Below are 25,695 nucleotides of genomic sequence, written 5' to 3' on the forward strand. Positions count from 1 at the left end.
ACCTTACTTCCTAGTTCTAATCTCAAGGTTTATATTCTTAGCCTACTGCACAAATGAGTGATGAAGAAGAGGATGATGATGGTTGTGACATTTTTGCTGATTCTGAGAAGGAGGAGGAAGATATTGAGGACACTGAAGAAAATACTAGACCTGTAAGAAAGACTACAGTGACTCTCTTGACAAAGTTTTAGAAATGGCACCAAGAACTCATTACTTTGATTGTCATTTATATTTGTAACCATCTCATTTTGCATCATATTTGTTCATTTACACTTTTGAAAGTAATGGTTGAGCATCACTAGTTGCCTTACAAATACCACTTTCTCTTGTTCCAGTCAGAGCATTCAAAATCTATTCAGTTCCAAAGTTTTAAGACTTTAATATTCCTCTCCTTTTCCCACACTCAGTGCCTCATGGTGGTTTTCTTATTTGGATTTTTCAGGATTAAAGTGAAGTATTTAAACAAAATAAGCAAATAAGGAACATCTCCCTATGAAGGGAGTCCTGTTTCTCAAGTGATCTGTATATAGTGTGCATATGTTTAAGTTCATTTAGTTAAATTTTTAATCAGTTCAGTTCCTTTACCTTTGGTTACATAATTTTGTTGGGTATCAAAAGTAAACTGTGCCAGTTTGTCATAAAAAAAAAGTGATACTTTTGATCTTTTCTGCTCATAGAAAAAAAGTAGACCTACATCATTTGCTGATGAGCTGGCAGCTCGAATCAAAGGGGAAGCTACAAGCCGGGTGGAAGAGGAGCGAACAAGTAAGCATTGAGATGAGTTAACAGGGTTGGGGGGAAGTGCAGGACCCTCTGCTGGGCTTCACTGAGAGCATATTTCCCTGTTAATTTCACTAAGGCATTGAGAGGCTTTTTTTTTTGTTTGTTTGTTTGTTTATAGACTCTTTATTAATTGAACATTGTGGAACCCCCAAGAAAAATTCACATCTGTATAATAGTTTATATGCAGTTTCAGAGGATTCCCCAGAGAATCACAGGCCTCAGATTAGAAATCTCTTGATTAATATTTACTTCTATATTGTGACTAAACACAAATGTATTGTATAGTATATTCTACTGATTTAATAGGATGGAATAATTCTTTCAGTTTGAGTGAGGTACTGAGTGAAGTACTAAGGTAGGGCTGAGACCCAAAGTTGAATGTCTTGCTCTTAGCTTAGGAGCCTCAAGGATGACAGTCATAAGGGTAAAAATGAAAAGTCAGTATATAAATACTGTGTAGCATAGACTGTGTATGGTGAAAAATTGTAAAATACTCTTCAAGCCTTGTCCCCAGGAGAAGCAAAACCTTGGAAGACATTGAAGGAGAAGAAGGAAAGGAGAACTCCCTCAGATGGTAGGCCTTTCCCCTCAATTCTGTTATTTTAAGTGCTCTTGGTTCAGGAGTAGGATTTTCGTAATTCACAGAACTCTACTTTAAACGCTGACAAATGGGGTCTGTCTCTATTCTTATTTCCAAAGCATTTAAAAATACTTTGGAATGCTGAGATGCTGGGAGAAGAGTTGGGTGTGCAGTCACAATGCTGTAAAGATTTGAATTATAAGTTTTATAAGTGATCATTAGCTGTCTTTCTAGAATTCTCTAGAGGTATACAAACTAGGGACTCTAGCATTTATTTTCAATAAAGAATATATCAGACCCTTTCATATTTAACAGTAACATCCATTATATTCCTACTTGTGACTGTGTCAATTTCCAGATCTTTTTCAGTCTGTTCTTCCTTCCCCCAAATTCTTGATGGGGTAGGTCTTAAAGATAATTGAGAAGAAACAAATCTAGATGAGAGGGATCACCTAGAAAATCCACCTTGCTTCAGACATACACAGAGTTAATGGTGGGAACCCAGAGAGCCTTTTAAGGGATTCAGTGGACAGTTTAATGAATTTTATTTGAAATTCCTCAGACTGTCGGCACTCAAGAATTCCTTACATATAGTTAGATATTCTCCATGCCAGTCTTGGATATGTTGTAAAGGCTAACTCTAGAAATTTGATTTTTAAGCTCCTCTTTAACTCTCCCTACAAAACATTCCCTTTCTGTTTGTTAGATGAAGAGGACAACTTATTTGCACCCCCCAAGCTGACAGATGAAGATTTCTCCCCATTTGGCTCTCGAGGTGGCTTGTTCAGTGGAGGAAAAGGACTTTTTGATGATGAGGATGAGGAGGTGAGTTCTGTGGTAGTTAGTGAAACTCTCTACAGTTGTGTCATGGGCCCACAGTTAGTAGGGAATAATGGCTTCTTACTTGCAAGTTGCTTCTACTTTCTCCTATTTTGGGAGATTTTGAAGTAAGAATCACAAAATGAGAAAATACTGTATTCTGATGCCCTTTGTTAGGTGGAGAGAGGATGTGAGTGTTTACAGTGAATAATTTGGTCAGGCAGTCATTTCTTACCTTACCTGTTGTCTTCTTCCATGTTGGTATTTAATAGACCTAAACTATTTAAGGGTCTGGTTTTGCCATAGTTTTCACTTTGGAACTAACTTTTTGGCAGAAAAGTAAATCTGTATTTTTAAACTTATAAGGTACTTTTTTTTTAGAAATTATCAAATGCAGCTACATTTTCCTCTGCTTTTTTGAAATGTCATGTCCTGTACTTTATTACAAGCAGAGTGACCTCTTCACAGAAGCCCCTCAAGATCGGGAAGCTCGAACCTCAGTTACTGCAGGTAAATTTGAGACTGACTCCTCTTGTTCCTGAACACATTTCCGAAACTGTTTACTTCTCAGTAGGAGATGGAAGCCCTAACGTTGTCTCCACACACCTTGCTTTTTTGTTAGGCAGGAAGCTGTTTAGCTCATCTTGATCTAGTTAAGAGCAGCTCATTTTTCACTCATTCACGGCTTGGAAAAGGCAAAAGTACCATTGTAAACCTACATCTCAGCTTTGTCGCTTTCTTAGGTTATAGGAACAGGAATAGTACTCTGTAGCCGTGTTGAGAATATTTTAATTTAATCATGTTTAATTCAAAGAAACACTTGTAGAATTCTGCATTTAAATTGGAGGTCAGTAATTCCATAGTCTGGTGTGTGTGCATCAGAATCATATATGGAGTACACACAAAAAAGAAAAAAAAATCTTAACAAATTTTATTCCATGAGGTGTCTGGTAGCTCTTGGGAATTGGGGATTAGTTATTTGAAGTGAGTGGTGTCCGTGGGCCATCAGTTATCAGAACTCGGCTTGCAGTGATATTGGCTGGCTTGCTGCCCTGCTGTCTCCACTCTCTTGCTTTTTGGTATTAGTGGATGCTGGTTTCCCTCCTTAACTATGACTCTTCATTTTTGTTGTCATTGATAATCTCACTTTTTTTTTTACTCTTCTTTACTACTTGTTTGTTCTCCAATTGGAATACATAGAGCCAGAACTGTTACAGAGCCCTGCTTGCTCTGCCTCTGGTTTTGCTTTTGTGCTTTACCCCTTCCTTGGCCTCTTCAGTCAACCCCACTGTTGTTTGACCAGACCCAGAGTCATCGGCCATCGGAACTGCAGCTTAGATTATATTAGTACCAAGAAAAAAGTGCTATGGGTAGAGAAGACTGAGCTAAAGCTAAGGCGTTTTAAAATGGCTCTTTTAGGAAAAATATGTTGCTTTTTAAAAAAAACCTTATTTGTTGATTTGAGAGAGAGAACGCACAAGCAGTGGGAGGAGGAAGAAGGAGAGGGAGGAGCAGGATTCCTGCTGAGCAGGAAGCCTAGTGTGGGACTGGTTCCCAGGACCTGGGGATCATGACCTGAGCTGAAGATGGATGCTTGACTGACTGAACCACCCAGGCGCCCTGGAAAAATTAGTTTTAAAAGATTTCCAAGTAGCTATGTATTGTGTTATACATGTTTCAGTAAGGTCATTTTTTTCTGATGTGGTTATTCTTTCTCATTTTTAGTGTCTTCATCCTCCAAACCTGGAAAGAAAATCCCAGCAGGAGCTGTTTCTTTGTTTTTAGGTATCATGACTTAGGGTTTGTTTTTTAAAGACCAAATAAGTACTGTTTTGTCATTTTTTCAGTTGTCATCTAAGCTGGCTGGAGAGTAGGAGGAGCTTCAAAGGGCAAGAATAGCTCATTTACTGCTGTTAGCTCATATTCTCTTAGAAATCAATGGCTGTGGACTTCTTTGTCTTCCTTCCTTCCTTCCTTGTGGGATGTTCTGTAGCAGTGAAGGATGGAGATTATTGGGTCCCGTTAATGTGCTCTGTGGATGAACTGAAACTAAATGTTCTTGGTGGGTGGTCCTTTTTTTTTTTTTTTTAAATTCTGTAGAGTCAGGAAACCTATCCACACTGGCTCACAGCTGTGATTGTCCTGTCTGTCCACCCACAGGGGACACTGATGTGTTTGGCACCACCTCTGTTCCATCATTGAAGGAGCCCCAGAAGCCCAAGGAGCCCCAGAAACCTGAGCAGCCCACTCTAGGGAAAAGCTCTTACCCTCCAGCACCCTCTGGCCTCTTTGATGATGATGATGATGATGATGATGATGACTTTTTTGCGGCATCTTGCAGCAAACCTTCCAAAACAGGTACCTATTTCAGCTTTTCCTGGGAATTGAGCCAGGGAGAGAATGTTGACCTGTGAAGGACATAAATTTTGTCAGGTTCTGTCTTCCAGTAACAGATCCCTCCTCCAGCATTCCTGTCGAGTGTTATCTCCACTTCAGTAGTTGTTGTGTCTTAGAGGTCTGTTTTCTGAACCAACCTTTCCTGCTTTGGAAACTACTAGGATTATTTGTCCTATGGAGATCTGAAATCTTCCCCTCTAATACCTGCTGAAGATTTCTGGTTGTGACCTTTGGAGTTACAGAAGAAGTTTTAATTACTTTCTTCTGGCAGAGCTTAGTAAATTATATGAGCAGAATGCCATGTTAGCTATTCAATTCCCAGCTTCTCTTCTCTCTGCCAGAAAGCCCACATAACCCTTTTTTTTTTTTTTTTAGATTTTATTTATTTATTCATGAGAGACACACACGCACACACAGAGGCAGAGACAGAAGGCAGAGGGAGAAGCAGGCTCCATGCAAGGAGCCCGACATGGGACTTGATCCCAGGTCTCCAGTATCACACCCCGGGCCTATGGCGACACTAAGCCACTGGGGCTGCCCAAGCCCCACATAACCTTGACTTTTTTTTTTATATGGTGGGGATTTTTGTCCCCTTGGCCACATGGGTACTCTCCTTTCTTCTCCTCTCAAATTTAAGCGCATATGTTCATGAAGTTACTCTTCTTAAATTAGTTGTTTGTTTATATGCAGAGGACTCTACTGGGACTCTTGTCAGGTGGGGCTTGTGATTCTGCATTTCTAACAGGCTCCGTGGTGGGCAGAGATTGCTGGTCTGTGGAAAACTTGGTGTTTTTCCACAAAAGAATGGTAGACTACTAGGTGAACAGTTTCCAGCAACATGAGACAAGGACCCATTCTCCTAAATAGTAGATGGACCAGGATCCAGTGAGAAGCACATTCTGTGAACTTAGCTCCTCTTCCAGTGATAGATGTGGAAGTAAGGATTGAGGCAGAAACCTGAGGGAAGTTATCACCTGGCTACTTTAGAAAGTGTGCAAATGTGGGTGGTTCAGCGGTTTCGCGCTGCCTTTGGCCTAGGTCGTGATCCTGGAGTCCCAGGATCGAGTCCCATGTCGGGCTCCCTGTATGGAGCCTGATTCTCCCTCTGCCTGTGTCTCTGCCTGTCTCTCTCTCATGAATGAATAAAATCTTTAAAAAAAACAAAAACAAGAAAGTGTGCAAATGGATGCATAAAACACTCAGATCTGGGCTGACTAAAATGACAGTAAATGAAGGTGGTGGTGCCTCTCTTGGCCTGGTAGGCCTCTTACCTAGTGGGTATTGTTGAGAACTGGTATAGAATCACAAATGAGTTGACAGCTGCTGCTCTTCTGGGTCATTCACAAGTCAGTGTTCTTATTTCGTGACACACACCTCATTCTGCACAGCAGTGCATGTAGTAGTGAAAGGCTGGAAACCACCTTGGTACTCATCAGTAGGGTCAATTATTGCTCTCTTGTTCAGTGGAATTTGATGAAGTGTTACAAAGAATGAGGTCTATGTTGACCTGAGAAAGATTCTCTAGGTACATTGGGTGAAAAACATAAATCATAAAAAAATATTATTAGAATTATATTATCATTCATAGCCTTATTTGTGAATCACCAAAGTGAGTATGGGAGTATATCCTTTGAGGTAATTAGATACATGTGTATTAAACTATTCCAAATGGCTGTCTTGTTTGGGTGGGCAGGTGGAGTTATGGGAGAGATTTCAGTATTTTTATTTATTTATTTATTTACATATATATACATATATATATATATATGTGTGTGTGTGTGTGTGTGTATATATATATATCGCACAGAGAGAGAGAGGCAGAGACATAGGCAGAGGGAGAAGCAGGCTCCCTGTAGGGAACCTGATCTGGGACTCGATCCCAGGACCCTGGGATCACAGCCTGAGCCAAAGGCAGACACTCAATCGCTTAGCCACCCAGATGCCCCTCTTTATTACTTTTTGAAAAATATTTTAGTTTTAAGTAATCTCTACACTTAACGTGGAGCTTGAACTCAAGACCCTGAGATCAAGAGTCATATGTTCTACTCACTGAGCCAGCCAGGTACCCCAGTAGTTTGACTTTTTAAAAGGAAGAGCCAACCCTCACTTCTCAGATTCCTAGGGTGGTTGCTTCTTAAATAATCTTTTTTCTTTAGGTCTCTATTTACCTTTGATGCCAGTCCAAGCTAGTCTAAAGCACAGGACTCTGCTGCTTGGATGAGTGTGTAAGCCAGGTAGTTAATCCACTGGTCCTGTGTTTCATTTGAGCTACTCTTGTGTTCTTTGACAAATATCAATGTAGTCCACTTAATACTGCTTCATAACTAATCAAAAAATAGTATTGTTTTTCTATTTATTCCTCAGGGGGGAAGAATTTTTAATCTATGAATTTAGTGGTGGGAGTTTTGACTTTAGTATAATTTTGTCCTGTGGTATCTTTTCTAAAGACAAAGTCAAATCCACTGCCAATATCTTTGATGATGAGGAAGGAGATCTGTTCAAAGAAAAAGCAGCAGCTTTGCCAGAAGCCACAGTGAATCAAACAGATGAAAATAAAGCAAAGGCAGAGAAAAAGGTGAGCAGGAAGGAAACAACATAGTTAAGCCTTGTTAATGTATTGATTTGGGGCGTCTTGTTAATTCATCTGGAAGCCAGTGATGATTCCTTTCAAGCGTACAGCAAAGTGAAAGAAGAATACAGTAAACACCCAAATACCTACCACCTAGATTGAGCAATTGTTGAATTTTGCCTTGCTTAGTGGTTTTTACCTCCATTGATGACCTGTTCCTGAACCAGTTATTGTGTTAAGGGGTACAAAGAATGTTTTCCCAATTCTCTCATTTATTCTGTTAGCTCACATTCTTCTAATCAGAACAGAAGAGCTTTCTCTTCTCTTTCTTTTCTGCTTTTTAAGTTATCACTATAGGATTCTCAGTTCTACCTATTTAAAACCATTAGCATTATTGTTTTTGTTTGAAATGAACCTGTATTTGGCCAGCAGGATGCATCCCCATCAGCCTTTAAGCTATTCTGGCTATTGTCCCTTTCCTTGGTATCCTACATAGCTTGATCCATCTTCTTTCTTTCTCTCTTTTTAAAAGTTTATTTATTTAAAGATTAATTTATTTTATAAAATGTGTGTATACACACATGATTGCATGTGGGGATGGGGTAGAGGGAGAGAGAGGATCTCAAGCAGAGTCCCACTAGGCATGGAGACCGATGTAGGGCTTGATCCCAGGACCCTGAGCTCATGACTCGAGCCAAAATCAAGTTGGATGCTTAACTGATTGAGCCACCCAGGAGCCCCTATTTATTTAAGTAATTTCTACACCTACTGTGGGGCTTGAAATGACCCGGAGATCAAGAGTTGCATGCTCTTCCAACTGAGCCAGCTAGGTGCCCTGATCCATCCTCTTTTCTAAAGCACATACTTTCTGTGAAACCCTGACCATCCCACTGCCGACCCTACAGGTAGTTGGTCTTCCTGTGTTGGCTCCAACTGTGCATATCTCATTTGTGTACTGAATACTCTGATCCACCAGATGTGCCCTCTGGCTGAACTTGTTTTTCTCTTCTCATGAGGTTCCCTCTGCCTGGAGAGTCCTTGCTTCTATTCTATCATCTCCTGTGTCCAGGCTTTGTCCTGAGAAATTTACTTTATCAAATAATTGTTTCTTTTTTCCTAACTTATGCCAGTTTTAAAATTCTTTCTCATGATTCTTTTTTAAGATTTTATTTATTTGACAGAGGGAGAGAGCACACAAGTAGGGGGAGCAGCAGGCAGAAGGAGAGGGAGAAACAGATTCCCCACTGAGCAGGGAGCCCAATGCAGGGCTCAATCCCAGGACTCTGAGATCATGACCTGAGCAGAAGGCAGATGCTTAACTGACTGAGCTGCCTAGGCGCCCCTCTCATGATTCTTCTTTTAATAGAATTCTTTTTTTTACTTTTTTTTTTTTTAATTTTTATTTACTTAGGATAGTCACAGAGAGAGAGAGAGAGGCAGAGACACAGGCAGAGGGAGAAGCAGGCTCCATGCACTGGGAGCCCGATGTGGGATTCGATCCCGGGTCTCCAGGATCGCGCCCTGGGCCAAAGGCAGGCGCCAAACCGCTGCGCCACCCAGGGATCCCCATGATTCTTCTTTTGCATTAATTCTCTTTACATGTTTAAGGTCCACAGCATCTTTATTTCCCTGGCACATGGCTTAGTGGCTTATCCTAGCAGAGACTCCGTGTATTTTCTAAATGAATGTTTGAATGAGCACTAGGTGTTATGTAATACTGATAAATCACTGATCTCTAGCTCTGAAACCAACAATACATTATATGTTAATTAATTGAATTCAAGTAAAATTAAAAAATTTTATAAACCCCCTCATTTATAGTTATCTTATTTGTTAAATTCTCAGTTTTTTTTTTAATTTTTTTCCAACAAAGGTTACCCTTCCTTCCAGCAAAAATTCCAAGCTCTTGCCAGAAACAAAGACTCAAAAAGGTTTATTTTCAGACGAAGATGACTCTGAGGTAAGGAATTCTCTTTATTAGTTCTGGGAGTTAGTCTTTGGATATGACAGAAAGTATTCCTTTCTTTCTTTCTTTTTTTTTTTTTTAAGATTTTATTCATGAGAGAGACAGAGAGAGGCAGAGACGTAGGCAGAGGGAGAAGCGGGCTCCCCGCTGGAAGTTGATCCCCGGACCCTGGGATCACGACCCAAGCCAAAGGCAGACACTCAACCACTGAGCCACCCAGGCATCCCAACAGAAAGTATTTCTTTTTTTAAAAAAAATATTTTATTTATTTATTCATGAGAGACACAGAGAGAGAGATCGAGGCAGAGACACAGGCAGAGGGAGAAGCAGGCTTCATGCAGGGAGCCTGACGTGGGCCTCAATCCGGGATCTCCAGGATCGCACCGTGGGCCAAAGGTGGCGCCAAGCCACTGAGCCACCGGGGCTGCCCCAGAAAGTATTTCTAAATCAAGGTTTTATTAATAGAGGTAGAAGACCTTTTATTAAATATTTCTTTCTTTGAAATTAATGTGTTGGGAACACCTGGTGTTTAGAAAGCAGTATGCGTAGTAATATTTCTCACTGTTGGTTTTTAATCTGGTGGATCTCTTGGGAAGAAAATACCCTCTTCAGGATGCTCAAATTTAAGGCTCTTTGTTGATCCACAATGCAGTGAGGTACTTATACCAGAACAGAAATCAACACAGTTTCCTTTTTCAGTAGTCTCATTGGATAGTAGGCTTAGTACCAGAGTGATATGTATTCTGGCATAGCCATTTGTCTTGTGACCAGTAACAGTTTGTGGGCTGGCAGTGCTTGCAGACAGCCTCAGTCCTTGAAGGCTCCTGTCTGGAAACCTCTTTCCATTGTGCTTTCCACAGCACCTGTCTCAGAACTATCCTTGCTTTATCTCTCACAGGCCTAGGTCCTTTTAGAACTTATTTCAGTCTGGGCCTTTAGGGGATCAGAGACCTGTCTGAGAATAATGGGCAATTATAAATCCCCTTCACAGAAAAATATATGAACATGGCAGAGATTTACTTGTAACTTCAAGAAATTGTGAACTCTGGATTAAGCTTTTGTGGTTACTTTGCACTAACAGCCAGGATGGACATATAACTCTTTGGAAGTGGAGTGATTGCTCCTGATGTAAATAAAACCTGTGAGGCTTATATTTCATTGACGGCTAGTGTACAGAAGATAGGAATTAGCCAAACTCCAGTTAAGCCAAACTCCTGACAATATGAGCACAGCATGGTGGGGCCTCGCACTCTGGTCTCATCTCATGCTCCCAGCTTCCTTATCATCAAGCACACCTGCACGGACTCCAGCCTTCTAGGAGTTCTCTTCCCAGAATCTGGATACCTTGCTTCCTTACTTTTTACAGTTTTTTTGACGCCTCCCCTGATGATCCTTTGCATGATTGCGAACCCGCTAGCACACACCACACTGCACTCCTTGCCTTCTCTTTTGCTGTTTTCTCTACCGTGTATGTTGCCATGTGGCATATCATGTGTACTTGTTCATTATCTCAATCCCAACTAGTGTAAGTTCCATGAGGACAGGATGTTTTATTTCCTTCTCATATCTTTCACGCTTAGGCTAGTGCGTGGCACTTGATAAGCCAATAATAGTTGTCGACTACATGCAAAAACCAAATGTGAACAATTTTAATGACTTAAAAGGTGTTTCAGTTCCTTATTACTATGAAATAAATCCCTCTCAAACTCAGTAACTTCAAACACCAGTAGGATTTCTTATTTCTTTTATGGTTCTATAAATGGACTGGGTTCAGCCAGGGATTTGTCAGTTAGGGTCTCTTGTATCGTTCCAGTCTGAACGTGGCTGGATGGGAAAGACTGAAACAACTGGGGCTCTAGGGGCACCCCTCCATCTTTATGTGGTCTCCCAGCACCTGCAGGGAAGGAGGGTTCTTAATATGGTGGCACAGGGCTTCGAAGTGAGATTCCCCAGAGAGCTGTGCAGAGGCTATCTTGCCCTTTGTAATCTAGCCTTGGAAGTCAGTGTTGAGGCAATCACAAAGGCCTGCATTCCAGGGTGGGGATGCAGACTCTACTTCTTGATGATAGGAGTGTATAAGAATTTACAGACAGGTTTCACAGCTACTACAAAAGGCTTTGTCCTGTGTGCATTGTCGTAGAGTGTTTTTATCAGATAATTGTTGGGGTGCTTAGACAAGGAAAAGTGTAATAGTGAAATCTTGGCAATGTGTAAAATTCAGGAGAGGCATGGGAGCCTGTGGTTCCCCCTTTGTGGCCTCTTTACCTCAGAAGACCTGTGGGACTCCATGGAGCCCAGGCGAATCCACTGGGCGGAGGAAACCTCTTCGCAGTTAAGGAATTCATTAGGTCTGTGTTTGAGAGTAGGCATTGATGCCATAATAAAAAGAAATTCTCTAGAGAGGTCTCAGAAGCTATGTTCTTCTCCTATTCAATTGTCTGCCCTTGGCTATTGATGTTTCTGTCCTAAGGGGGTGTCCAATTTTATGTTTCTGGTTCATGTAGCTCAATTTGCAAAATGTGACACTGTCACATTTTGAGTTTCTTCAGAGTCTACCAGATTTTTTGCTAACAACTCTTAGCTATAGTTCAAGTAGAATACTCTTAGCTATAGTTCAAGTAGATAAATATAGTTAAAGTATTAAATAAAACATAGTGCAGTAATTGGGAATCTAGTGTCCTCTTCCATTATTGGATCTTTTTTTTTTAAATTTTATTTATTAATGAGAGATACAGAGAGCGAGAAGGAGGCAGAGACACAGGCAGAGGGAGAAGCAGGCTCCATGCAGGGAGCCCAACGTGGGACTCGATCCTGAGTCTCCAGGATCAGGCCCTGGGCTGAAGGCGGCACTAAACCGCTGAGCCACCGGGGCTGGCCATTATTGGATCTTTTTAATCTCTCTGATTCTTTGGACAAAGAAGTCATTTTACTTTTCTAGCACAATAAGAGATTGATTGGAAATTGTTTTCCACTTGGGAGTTTAGAAACCTCAGAGTTCCAGTGAAGCCTCTTGGAGTTCCACGTGGGCCTCTTCTTACATGTGGGCATCCGTACTGCACCCACTAGGACAAACTGACACATGTTCTCAGCCAGCTTCCCTCTCACAAAGAGACCCAGACTCATGCAACCATCATGTCATAGTCTTCAATGTTTTATATTTAACTGGCACTTTAAAAGCTGATCTGTCTTGTTAACCAGGAACTTTAATCTTGATCCAACAGGATTTGTTTTCTTCTCAAAATGTGAGTAAGTCAAAAGATGCATCTCTGCTGCCTAGCAAACTTCCCACGTCGGTCTCGCTTTTTGATGATGATGATGAAGAGGTAAACACTTCTTGCAATGTAAGATAAATAAGTTTTTGAAGAGTTGAAAACCATTGCTGGTGTAGCTTTATAGTTGGAGGCTCATACAGTACTACAAGGTCATAGGGAGGCAGTCCAACCATCTGAGGTTTACATAACAAAAATATTTTAGTTTTTCTCTCTCAGTGACTCCTTTGACTCCTAGCTGTACAATAGGCAGGACATTAGATTATTATTATTTTAAATATTTTCTTTACTTGAGAGAAGATGAGAGAGAGGGAGAGACAGAGTGAGTGTACACGAGCTGGGGGTTGTGCAGAAGGAGAGGGAGAAACAGACTCCCTCCTGAGCAGGGAGCCCGATGTGGGGTCAATCCCAGGACCCCGGGATCATGACCTGAGCCAAAGGCAGATGCTTAACCGATTGAGTCACCCACGCGCCCCAGGGACATTAAATTCTTGACCAAGCTGTTATGGAAGGCTTTGCAGATTTCATTTTAAAAATCTGCCTTTAAGAAACACTTTTCAGGGGATGGATCTTTGTTATACCCAATGACTGACGAGAATGTCTTGGATAAAGTGTAAATAAAGAGACAACAATAGCCATGTCCTTACCTTGTTTTTCTTTTCTACCAAGGATTAGAGAGCAAGGTGGGGGAAGGAAATAAGAGGGAAGACAAACTAAACCTTCCTTCTTGTGCACTACTCTGCAGTGGCCAACCTCATGGGCTTTGGCACCAGACCCTGCATTCACTTGCAGATCAGGACCTTGGGCAAATAACTTAAACTTTCAAATCTTTTTTTTTTAATTATTTTTTTTATTAGAGTTCAATTTGCCAACATACAGCATAACACCCAGTGCTCATCCCATCAAGTGCCCCCCCTCAGTGCGTGTCACCCAGTCACCCCAACTCCCTGCCCACCTCCCCTTCCACTACCCCTTGTTCATTTCCCAAAGTTAGGTGTCTCTCATGTTCTGTCATCCTCTCTGATATTTCCCACTCATTTTCTCTTTTTCTCTCCTTTTCCTTTTATTCCCTTTCACTATTTTTTATATTCCCCAAATGAATGAGACCATATAATGTTTGTCCTTCTCCAATTGACTTATTTCACTCAGCATAATACCCTCCAGTTCCATCCACATCGAAGCAAATGGTGGGTATTTGTCATTTCTAATGGCTGAGTAGTATTCCATTGTATACATATACCACAGCTTCTTTATCCATTCATTTTTCGATGGACACCGAGGCTCCTTCCACAGTTTGGCTATTGTGGACATTGCTGCTATAAACATTGGGGTGCAGGTGTTCCGGCGTTTCACTGCATCTGTATCTTTGGGGTAAATCCCCAGCAGTGCAATTGCTGGGTTGTAAGACAGTTCTATTTTTAGATAAAGGGCTAAGATCTATAAAGTATCCAAGATCTATAAAGAACTTCTTAAACTCAACACCAAAGAAACAAACAATTCAATCATGAAATGGGCGGAAGACATGAACAGAAATCGCACAGAGGAAGACATAGACATGGCCAACAAGCACATGAGAAAATGCTCCGCATCACTGGCCATCAGGGAAATACACATCAAAACCACAATGAGATACCACCTCACACCAGTGAGAATGGGGAAAATTAACAGGACGGAAAACAACAAATGTTGGAGAGGATGTGGAGAAAGGGGAACCCTCTTGCACTGTTGGTGGGAATGTGAACTGGTACAGCCATTCTGGAAAACTGTGGAGTTAAAAAGAGTTAAAAAATTTCAAATCTTATATGGTTTAATAGTATATTTGGTAGCTGAAACAACTCCTGTACAGCTCTTGGCACTGTGTCTGGCACATAGTAAGTGCATAGGAAATATTTATTCTTGTCATTAGAGTCTTTATAAATGCCAGTTCATTTTTCTCATGGCCTTTCCTACCTTCCCACACTCTGCTTGAGGGCTCCCTTTATCGAATTTTTACATTTCAGGACTATTCATCTGCTGTAGTATATTGTTAAGAGTGTTTTTCTAACTCGGGTTCAGGCTTTCTGATAAATTTGTTTCTATTACCTTAAAGAAAATACTTTAATAGTAGCTTTTCAATGCTTGACTATATAAAAATCAACAAATGTCTTTGAACCTATGAGAATCGGCTTTTTAGGAGGCCATTGATTTTATTTTGTAAACTGTTTTTTTATGTTCATATTATCTTTCTAAAATTAACCAGAAACATGCCTTTGCTCTATCCCAGTGTGTGTCTTGTTAAGTGTGAAAGAGTGGAGAAAGCTCCCAATTTCTGTTAAACCAGTCCTCTGGTTTCTAATTTATAGAAAGGTATGTGAATTGTTGGCTGCCACACAAGCTGGACTGCTCATTGTGATGAACACAAGGGTCCACCCATAGCAGGCCTGAGTGGGGCCAGGTTTCCTCCTTTTCTGTGACTTGGTCCTTAAGTTACCCTCCTCCTACTCACTCCCACGACTTTGCCTTTGAGTTCCATGTGGTCTTTTTACCTTCTGTGAGTGGAGAATACAGCTCGAGAAGATTACAGACTCTGTTGCTTTAGGATTATACATAAGAGAGAAGTGGGATTACTGGCATTTTGTGATTTTTTTTTCCCTCTTGTATATATATTCTGTCCTTGACCAGAGACTTACTCTTTAACAGTTTGACATGGAAAATTGTCTTGTTTTTTGTTTTATGTGTATGAAGTTGTCATACTCTTCTGCCATTTGTTTTCCCAGGATAATCTTTTTGGGGCAACAGCTGCTAAGAAGCAGTCATCATTTATTCTAACTCAGAGCCAAGAGAAAGCTAAACCATCTGAGCCTTCCAGGAAGAAAGCATCTGCCTTGCTGTTCAGCAGTGATGAGGAGGTGGGTTGAAAGTCTCCCCTAGAGAAGAGCAGGAGGTGGTTTGATGGGATTGAGGAGTTATGGCTATCCCAAACATTTTCTTTTCCTACCTGTTTTCTGTCCATTGTTTAGTCACAAAGACTGTTTTCATGAAACTCTTTTTTCTCTGGAAGAAAGATATTTAGTATAGTATATTAACTTAAAGATTAATGTTTTCAGAACAGTTGAGAACAAACTAAGTATGCCCCTCGAATTATATGCTAATACAAATGAGTTAGGTCTTATATTATTAAATGATCATTACATTTAATTAATAAAGAAGTATAGCTATACATGGTAGGAATAGCCTATGCAACTTTAACTCTCCCCCCCTTTTTTTAAAATTTTATTTATTTATTCATGAGAGATAGAGAGAGAGAGAGAGAGGCAGAGACATAGGCAGAGGGAGAAGCAGGTTCCATTCAGGGAGCCTGACATGGGACTCGATCCTGGGTCTCCAGGATCACGCCCTGGACCGAAGGCGGCGCTAAACCACTGGGCCACTGGGGCTGCCCCTTAACTCCTTTCTAATGAGTCTTTTTTCTTTTTTCTTTTTTTTTTTAATAAATTAATTTTTATTGGTGTTCAATTTACCAACATACAGAATAACACCCAGTGCTCACCCCGTCAAGTGTCCCCCTCAGTTCCCCTCACCCATTCACCCCCACCCCCCGCCCTCCTCCCCTTCCACCACCCCTAGTTCGTTTCCCAGAGTTAGGAGTCTTTATGTTCTGTGTCCCTTTCTGATATTTCCCAAACATTTCTTCTCCCTTCCCTTATATTCCCTTTCACTATTATTCATATTCCCCAAATGAATGAGAACATACACTGTTTGTCCTTCTCCGATTGACTTACTTCACTCAGCATAATACCCTCCAGTTCCATCCACGTTGAAGCAAATGGTGGGTATTTCTCGTTTCTAATGGCTGAGTAATATTCCATTGTATATGTAAACCACATCTTCTTTATCCATTCATCTTTCGATGGACACCGAGGCTCCTTCCACAGTTTGGCTATTGTGGACATGGCTGCTAGAAACATCGGGGTGCAGGTGTCCTGGCGTTTCATTGCATCTGAATCTTTGGGGTAAATCCCTAACAGTGCAATTGCTGGGTCGTAGGGCAGGTCTATTTTTAACTCTTTGAGGAACCTCCACACAGTTTTCCAGAGTGGCTGCACCAGTTCACATTCCCACCAACAGTGTAAGAGGGTTCCCTTTTCTCCACATCCTCTCCAACATTTGTTGTTTCCTGCCTTGTTAATTTTCCCCATTCTCACTGGTGTGAGGTGGTATCTCATTGTGGTTTTGATGTGTATTTCCCTGATGGCAAGTGATGCGGAGCATTTTCTCATGTGCATGTTGGCCATGTCTATGTCTTCCTCTGCGAGATTTCTCTTCATGTCCTTTGCCCATTTCATGATTGGATTGTTTGTTTCTTTGGTGTTGAGTTTAAGAAGTTCTTTATAGATTTTGGAAACTAGCCCTTTATCTGATAGGTCATTTGCAAATATCTTCTCCCATTCTGTAGGTTGTCTTTTAGTTCTGTTGACTGTATCCTTTGCTGTGCAAAAGCTTCTTATCTTGATGAAGTCCCAATAGTTCATTTTTGCTTTTGTTTCTTTTGCTTTCGTGAATGTATCTTGCAAGAAGTTACTGTGGCTGAGTTCAAAAAGGGTGTTGCCTGTGTTCTCCTCTAGGATTTTGATGGAATCTTGTTTCACATTTAGATCTTTCATCCATTTTGAGTTTATCTTTGTGTATGGTGTAAGAGCGTGGTCTAGTTTCATTCTTCTGCATGTGGATGTCCAATTTTCCCAGCACCATTTATTGAAGAGACTGTCTTTCTTCCAGTGGATAGTCTTTCCTCCTTTATCGAATATTAGTTGACCATAAAGTTCAGGGTCCACTTCTGGGTTCTCTACTCTGTTCCATTGAGATATGTGTCTGTTTTTGTGCCAGTACCACACTGTCTTGATGACCACAGCTTTGTAGTACAACCTGAAATCTGGCATTGTGATGCCCCCAGATATGGTTTTCTTTTTTAAAATTCCCCTGGCTATTCGGGGTCTTTTCTGATTCCACACAAATCTTAAAATAATTTGTTCTAACTCTCTGAAGAAAGTCCATGGTATTTTGATAGGATTGCATTAAACGTGTAAATTTCCCTGGGTAACATTGACATTTTCACAATACTAATTTTGCCAATCCATGAGCATGGAATATTTTTCCATCTCTTTGTGTCTTCCTCAATTTCTTTCAGAAGTGTTCTATAGTTTTGAGGGTATAGATCCTTTACCTCTTTGGTTAGGTTTATTCCTAGGTGTCTTATGCTTTTGGGTGCAATTGTAAATGGGATTGACTCCTTAATTTCTCTTTCTTCAGTCTCATTGTTAGTGTATAGAAATGCCATTGATCTGGGCATTGATTTTGTATCCTGCCACGCTACCAAATTGCTGTATGAGTTCTAGCAATTTTGGGGTGGAGGCTTTTGGGTTTTCTATGTACAGTATCATGTCATCAGCGAAGTGGGAGAGTTTGACTTCTTCTTTGCCAATTTGAATGCCTTTAATGTCTTTTTGTTGTCTGATTGCTGAGGCTAGGACTTCCAGTACTAGGTTGAATAGCAGTGGTGAGAGTGGACATCCCTGTCTTGCTCCTGATCTTAGGGGAAAGGCTCCCAGTGCTTCCCCATTGAGAATGATATTTGCTGTGGGCTTTTCATAGATGGCTTTTAAGATGTCGAGGAAAGTTCCCTCTATCCCTACACTCTGAAGAGTTTTGATCAGGAATGGATGCTGTATTTTGTCAAATGCTTTCTCTGCATCTAATGAGAGGATCATATGGTTCTTGGTTTTTCTCTTGCTGATATGATGAATCACATTGATTGTTTTACGAGTGTTGAACCAGCCTTGTGTCCCGGGGATAAATCCTACTTGGTCATGGTGAATAATTTTCTTAATGTGTTGTTGGATCCTATTGGCTAGTATCTTGTTGAGAATTTTTGCATCCATGTTCATCAGGGATATTGGTCTGTAATTCTCCTTTTTGGTGGGGTCTTTGTCTGGTTTTGGAATTAAGGTGATGCTGGTCTCATAGAATGAATTTGGAAGTACTCCATCTCTTTCTATCTTTCCAAACAGCTTTAGTAGAATAGGTATGATTTCTTCTTTAAACGTTTGATAGAATTCCCCTGGGAAGCCATCTGGCCCTGGACTTTTGTGTCTTGGGAGGTTTTTGATGACTGCTTCAATTTCCTCCCTGGTTATTGGCCTGTTCAGGTTTTCTATTTCTTCCTGCTCCAGTTTTGGTAGTTTGTGGCTTTCCAGGAACGCGTCCATTTCTTCTAGATTGCCTAATTTATTGGCGTAGAGCTGTTCATAATATGTTTTTAAAATCATTTGTATTTCCTTGGTGTTGGTAGTGATCTCTCCTTTCTCATTCATGATTTTATTAATTTGAGTCTTCTCTCTCTTCTTTTTAATAAGGTTGGCTAATGGTTTATCTATCTTATTAATTCTTTCAAAGAACCAACTCCTGGTTCTATTGATCTGTTCCACAGTTCTTCTGGTCTCAATTTCGTTGAGTTCTGCTCGAATTTTAATTAACTCTCTTCTTCTGCTGGGCGTCGGGTCCATTTCCTGTTTTTTCTCTAGCTCCTTTATGTGTAAGGTTAGCTTTTGTATTTGAGTTCTTTCCAGTTTTTGAATGGATGCTTGTATTGCGATGTATTTCCCCCTCAGGACTGCTTTTGCTGCATCCCAAAGATTTTGAATGGTTGTATCTTCATTCTCATTAGTTTCCATGAATCTTTCTAATTCTTCCTTAATTTCCTGGTTGACCCTTTTATCTTTTAGCAGGATGCTCGTTAACCTCCACGTGTTTGATGTCCTTCCAAACTTCTTGTGATTGAGTTCTAATTTCAAGGCGTTATGGTCTGAGAATATGCAGGGGACGATCCCAGTCTTTTGGTATCGGTTCAGACCGGATTTGTGACCCCGTATGTGGTCTATTCTGGAGAAAGTTCCATGTGCACTTGAGAAGAATGTGTATTCAGTTGAGTTTGGATGTAAAGTTCTGTAGATATCTGTGAAATCCATCTGGTCCAGTGTATCATTTAAAGGTCTCGTTTCTTTGGAGATGTTGTGCTTAGAAGACCTATCGAGGGTAGAAAGAGCTAGATTGAAGTCACCAAGTATAAGTGTATTATTATCTAAGTATTTCTTCACTTTGGTTAATAATTCGTTTAAGTATTTGGCAGCTCCCACATTCGGGGCATATATATTGAGGATTGTTAAGTCCTCTTGCTGGATAGATCCTTTAAGTATGATATAGTGTCCCTCCTCGTCTCTCACTACAGTCTTCGGGGTAAATTTTAGTTTATCTGATATAAGGATGGCTACCCCTGCTTTCTTTTGAGAACCATTTGAATGGTAAATGGTTCTCCAACCTTTTATTTTCAGGTTGTAGGTGTCCTTCCGTCTAAAATGAGTCTCTTGTAGACAGCAAATAGATGGGTCCTGCTTTTTTATCCAGTCTGAAACCCTGCGCCTTTTGATGGGGTCATTAAGCCCGTTCACGTTCAGAGTTACTATTGACAGATACGAGTTTGTGTCATCATGATATCTATTTAGTCCTTGTTTTTGTGGATTGTTCCACTGAACTTCTTCTTAAAGGGGAATTTTAAGAGTCCCCCTTAAAATTTCTTGCAGAGCTGGTTTGGAGGTCACATATTCTTTCAGTTCCTACCTGTCTTGGAAGCTCTTTATCTCTCCCTCCATTTTGAATGAGAGCCTTGCTGGATATAGTATTCTTGGTTGCATGTTCTTCTCATTTAGGACCCTGAATATATCCTGCCAGCCCTTTCTGGCCTGCCAGGTCTCTGTGGAGAGGTCTGCTGTTACCCTAATATTCCTCCCCATGAAAGTCAGGGACTTCTTGTCTCTTGCTGCTTTAAGGATCTTCTCTTTATCTTTGGAATTTGCAAGCTTCACTATTAAATATTGAGGTGTTGAACGGTTTTTATTGATTTTAGGGGGGGGGATCTCTCTATTTCCTGGATCTGAATGCCTGTTTCCCTTCCCAGATTGGGAAAGTTTTCAGCTAGGATTTGTTCAAATACATATTCTGGCCCTCTGTCCCTTTCGGCGCCCTTGGGAACCCCAGTTAAACGTAGGTTTTTCTTTCTCAGGCTGTCGTTTATTTCCCTTAATCTGTCTTCATGGTCTTTTAATTGTCTGTCTCTTTTTTCCTCAGTTTCCCTCTTTGCTATTAACTTGTCTTCTATGTCACTCACTCGTTCTTCCACCTCATTAACCCTCGTCGTTAGGACTTCTAGTTTGGATTGCATCTCATTCAATTGATTTTTAATTTCTGCCTGATTGGATCTAAATTCTGCAGTCATGAAGTCTCGTGAGTCCTTAATGCTTTTTTCTAGAGCCACCAGTAGCTGTATAATAGTGCTTCTGAATTGGCTTTCTGACATTGAAGTGTAATCCAGATTTTGTAACTCTGTGGGAGAGAGGGCTGTTTCTGATTCTTTCTTTTGAGGTGAGGTTTTCCTTCTAGTCATTTTGCTCAGTGCAGAGTGGCCAAAAACAAGTTGTTTTGGGAAAAGGAGAGAAAGAGAGAGAAGGAAAGAAAAGAGAAAAAGAAAAAAGAAAAAGAAGAAAAAAAGGAAAAAAAGAGAAGAAAAAGAGAAAGAAAAAGAAAGAAAGGTGAAAAAGGGGGGGGTGGGGGAAGCAATCAGAAATCAAAAAGAAAAGAAAAAAGAAAAAAAAAACAACACGGGGGATTATCTTCTGAATCTGTAGACTTTAAGTCCCTTGACTTCCCCTGGAACTGGTCCGTCCAGCTGGTCTTCTGGGGGAGGGGCCTGCTGTGCTGATTTTCAGGTGTTAGCACTTGGGGGAGCTGCTCTGCCCCTGCCTGCTGGGCTCAGCGGGGGTTGTTTACCCTGTGAGGCCCCAGGAGGAACAGCCACAGTTGCTATGGCAGCTCTGGAAACCTGGATATAGCCCCCGCAGGAACTATGGGGCTCTCCGTCTGCAGGGCCTTGAGGCTCCGGGGCCGGGCCGCTGATCTGCTCAGCTCGGGGCAGGAGCATCCTTGCTGTCCTGGGCCCTCCCGGCCTCTGCCTGTCCCGGGGGAGGCCGGATCCTGGGCTGTGTCCCGGCGCCCTGTGCCCCGGGGCCTGCGCTGTTGGATTCGCGCTCCCCCCACCCCAGCTCCCTCCGTGGAGCCTCCCCCGAGCCCCTCCGAGCTGCTCTGGGTCCAGCCCTTAGGGAGCCCGGGGCCCTCTCCTGCGCGCAGGTGTCTGTTAGTGTCCCAGGGAGCCCGAGGGCATCCCCGCCCCCCTGGGTCCTGCTCTAACTTCCTGCGAGCCCCTTTCCGCCCGGGAAGGTTGGTGCAGCTCCTGCTTCTCCGGGACGGGCCTCACCTGTCCTGGGGACACTCACCCCGGCCTCAGCCCGGCTCCTCACGGGGCCCCTCCCCCTCCGAGGCCTTTTGTTTATTTCTTTTTCCCCCATCTTCCTACCTTGATAGAAGCGCGAACTCTTCTCACTGTAGCATTCCAGCTGTTCTCTCTTTAAATCTCAGGCCGAATTCGTAGATTTTCAGGATGATTTGATGGTTATCTAGGTAATTTGGTGGGGACAGGTGATTTGGGGACCCTACTCTTCCGCCATCTTGCCCCTCCTCCTTTTTTTCTTTTTTAAAAGAGAAAGAGAGGGCAGCCCAGGTGGCTCAGCAGTTTAGCGCCTGCCTTCGGCCCAGGGCATGATCCTGGAGTCCTGGGATCGAGTTCCGCATCAGGTTCCCTGCATAGAGCCTGCTTCTCCCTCTGCCTGTGTCTCTGCCTCTCTCTCTCTCTCTCTATTTCTCTGTGTCTCTCATGAATAAATAAATAAAGTACTAAAAAAATAAAAGAGAAAGAGAGCACGCATGTGCACATGCACAATCATGAGCAGGGAAAGGTGTAGGGGGAGAGATAACGACTCACTACTGAGCAGGGAGCCCAATGCAGGGCTTGATGAGATTATGACCTGAGCCAAAGGCAGATACTTAACCGACTAAGCCACCCAGGTGCCCCCTGTTTGTTTGTTTTTTTTTTTTAATGAGTTTTAATAATATTTCTATTTGCTATCTAGATACAAATTAGCAAAGCCAGTAGTGAATATGGCTTAGCTGCTGATTTAGCTGTACAGAAAAAGACCTTAAATATAACATTACAAACCCTGAGCATTAAAAATCTTCCTGCATTGTAGTAATTGCTTTTCTTTATTTTAACATTGTAGGCAAGTTATGAAGGTATGATATGGATAGAGAAATTATAGACATATTAATTTTTTTGTTGGAAGCAGCTTATAATGATCCAATACAATTTGCTTTTTTCTACTCAAACATACGACTTAATGATGAATTGTCCTTTTTTTTTTTTTTTTTTCATTCTAGCATTGTTAGTGGTTGTTCTTGCTGTAATAATGGCCAACTATCTGTGGAATATTTCCTGCACAGTATTATAGTGGTTCAGGGAAAATAAAAATACAGTTGACTTTTTTGACAGTGTGGGAGTTAGATGCGCTGACCCTCCTGTGTAGTTGAAAATTTTAAAGATTTTACTTTAATTTATTTATTCATAAGAGATGCAGAGAGAGAGAGAGACAGAGACATAGGCAGAGGGAGAAGCAGGCTCCCTGTGAGAACCTGATACGGGACTTGAATCCAGGACTCTGGGATCATGACCTGAGCCTAAGGCAGGTGCTCAATTACTGAGCCACCCAGGAGTCCCTGTAGTTGAAAATTGACGTATAACTTCAGACTCTCCAAAAACTATCAATAGCCTACTGTTTGGAAGCCTTACCAATAACATAAACAGTTTTTAACACATATTTTATAGGTTACATGTATTATGCACTGTATTCTTATACGTTACCTGTATTATGCACTGTGTTCTTACAATAAAGCAAGTTAAAGAAAAGAAAATGTTAAGATCATAAGGAAGGGATAATACCTTTATAGTACTGTACATATATTTATTGAAAAAATCCATATGCAGTTCAAAGTCGTGTTGTTCAAGGGTCAATCATATTAGCTAAAGTTGGGAACAACAGCACAGGCTGAATAAAGATAACCAGGATTCTAGACCAGTGACTCTCAACCTTGGCTACCCATTGGAATCACCTGGAAAACTTTAAAGAGTACTTTTACTTAATTCTGCTGTAGATTTTCCATTAAGTGGTTTGGTGTATGGCTTGTCCCTGGAATTTCCTAAAGGTTTCCTGGGAGAGTCTCACTACACTAGAGGAGCATTTCCCAAACCATGACGTGAAGAAATCACCTGGGCATCCTGTTATGAATGTAGGCTCTGATTTAGAAAGTCTGGGGTAGAACCAGAATTCTGTATCATAATATGTACTGCTTATGGACCTCACTGTGATTTGTGAAACTAGCCTCTAGAGACCAAAGGACCATTTAAGGAAGTGTAACTATAAATTACACTTCTAGTGTATAAGTGTATGAGGAATTCCTATATTTGAAGAAGTGAGAGTATAGCCAGGGGGGGTTCCCTTAAATGCTTTCCAAAGGTCAGATTCAGACTTTTGTGGTAAAAGGGTCACGAGCAGCTTTCATTGTGTTTTGTTTATATGTACATTGCTTGAGCTTTTTATACATTTTTCCAGCCTGTTTTAGGATCTTTAAAGTATCATTTTCCTCCAAAGTTGAGTGTTACTGATTTTCTTTTTTGACATTCCTTTTTCTTCTCATTCTCCTCCATAAATAAGTTTGAATCTGCTAAGCTAGACAATTTCCCTTGTCCTAACCCAAAACAGAACCATAGAGGGGAGAGAAACATAATGTGATGGAGGAGGGCAGAAGGTCTGTGAGGTCAAAGAACTCAGCTGTCTAAATTTGAGTTCAAAGAAAAGTCCCAGAAATGAACTTTATTTTCAAGAATGATGCACTTAGTTTAATAATATAAATAATAGTGAAAGAGAATAGAAGGGAAGGGAGAAGAAATGTGTGGGAAATATCAGAAAGGGAGACAGAACATAAAGACTCCTAACTCTGGGAAACGAACTAGGGGTGGTGGAAGGGGAGGAGGGCGGGGGGTGGGGGTGTGTGAGTGATGGGCACTGAGGGGGGCACTTGATGGGATGAGCACTGGGTGTTACTCTGTATGTTGGCAAATTGAACACCAATAAAAAATAAATTTATTATTAAAAAATACTTAGTTTAAATATAGTTTAATGAGTATAAATTTAATTTTACTTCCAGGTTCCTTGGTCTGAATTGCCACTGGATTTTAATGTGTATTTTATATTTTAAGGACCAGTGGAATATTACTGATTCACAGAAGAACTCAGCGTCTGATAACAGGTCTAAACATAAGGACTCTGGCACCACTCAGGAACAGGACGCCAAGACTGTCAAAAAGACCAGCCTCTTTGAGGAGGATGATGAAGATGATCTGTTTGCTGTTGCAAAGGATAGGTGAGAGTCATTGTAAGAAATCCTTTAACCAGTGTCTGTGTTAACAAGTAAATGTATTTGATTTGCAGGATGTCAGTTACTTGGGGTGACATGATAATCATTCATTATAGTCATACAAGGGAGAACATCTTTGATTTTCACTTGTAAGATATTCCCCCCCCCCCCAATACTGGTTAATGTTTTTCTTAGTGGATTTACCTAATTTCTTCTACTTACTATTTTTTTTTAATCCCTAAATATTATTTTTGTTTGCTAGGGATTTAAGTGCAGTTTGTTGTCTTTTGTTTTTGTTTTTCTTCTGGGATACCCTATAGAATATAAGTTTGGTCTGAGTTAAGTTTTGCATTTGAATGGAAATATACTCAGCATTGAAAATATCCTGTTAGAAGGATGGTTCTCTTCAGGGTAGTGCTGTGTCACACTTGCTGATCTGGGTGGTCCTCCACACGAATACTTGGACTAAAGTTGAGGACATTTTGTAGACTGAACATGAGCGGTGTTAGTGGTGTAAACATGCTGCTTTTACAGACAATAGCAAGTGTAGGAGAGCATGTGGAAGAATTGGAGCCCTTACACAGTGGTGGCAATGTAAAATAGTGCCACTTTGGAAATCAGCAGTTCCTTAAAAAGTTAAATGTGGAGTTGCTATATGATTTAATTTCACTCTTAAGTAGATGCTCAAGAGGAATGAAAAATAGGTCTACCCCAAAACTTGTGTATGAGTGTTCTTTGCAGCATTATTCATAGTAGCCAAAAATGGAAACAAGCCAAACATCCCATCAACAGGATAAAAAAAAAATGTGTTATCTCCATACGATGGACTCTTAACAATAAGAAGGAATAAAATATTGATACATGCTACAACATGGATGAACCTTAAGTATTTTTGTTAATCAAAAGCAGCCAGTCGGGA

At 41.0% G+C, this 25,695-nt stretch overlaps 1 protein-coding gene across 9 annotated transcripts in view; it reads left to right on the forward strand.

The window, feature by feature from the left end:
* Positions 1 to 25,695, forward strand: part of LOC129522747 (WASH complex subunit 2-like) — a 61,440-nt gene that overhangs the window by 14,942 nt on the left and 20,803 nt on the right. For 4 of the 9 annotated variants that reach the window (XM_055345081.1, XM_055345085.1, XM_055345086.1 and 1 more), the window contains 12 exons: positions 42 to 152; positions 678 to 765; positions 1,286 to 1,357; positions 2,070 to 2,188; positions 2,632 to 2,692; positions 3,908 to 3,967; positions 4,343 to 4,540; positions 7,027 to 7,154; positions 9,022 to 9,108; positions 12,336 to 12,437; positions 15,140 to 15,271; positions 24,619 to 24,782. In XM_055345081.1, coding sequence (XP_055201056.1) covers positions 42 to 152; positions 678 to 765; positions 1,286 to 1,357; positions 2,070 to 2,188; positions 2,632 to 2,692; positions 3,908 to 3,967; positions 4,343 to 4,540; positions 7,027 to 7,154; positions 9,022 to 9,108; positions 12,336 to 12,437; positions 15,140 to 15,271; positions 24,619 to 24,782 — 1,322 coding nt within the window. The remainder of the gene's footprint in view (positions 1 to 41; positions 153 to 677; positions 766 to 1,285; positions 1,358 to 2,069; positions 2,189 to 2,631; positions 2,693 to 3,907; positions 3,968 to 4,342; positions 4,541 to 7,026; positions 7,155 to 9,021; positions 9,109 to 12,335; positions 12,438 to 15,139; positions 15,272 to 24,618; positions 24,783 to 25,695) is intronic. The other 5 variants (XM_055345082.1, XM_055345088.1, XM_055345089.1 and 2 more) reach the window with 3 other exon arrangements.

Source organism: Nyctereutes procyonoides, unplaced genomic scaffold (assembly GCF_905146905.1).
Source record: "Nyctereutes procyonoides isolate TBG_1078 unplaced genomic scaffold, NYPRO_anot_genome, whole genome shotgun sequence".
NCBI classification, from domain to species: Eukaryota; Metazoa; Chordata; class Mammalia; order Carnivora; family Canidae; genus Nyctereutes; species Nyctereutes procyonoides.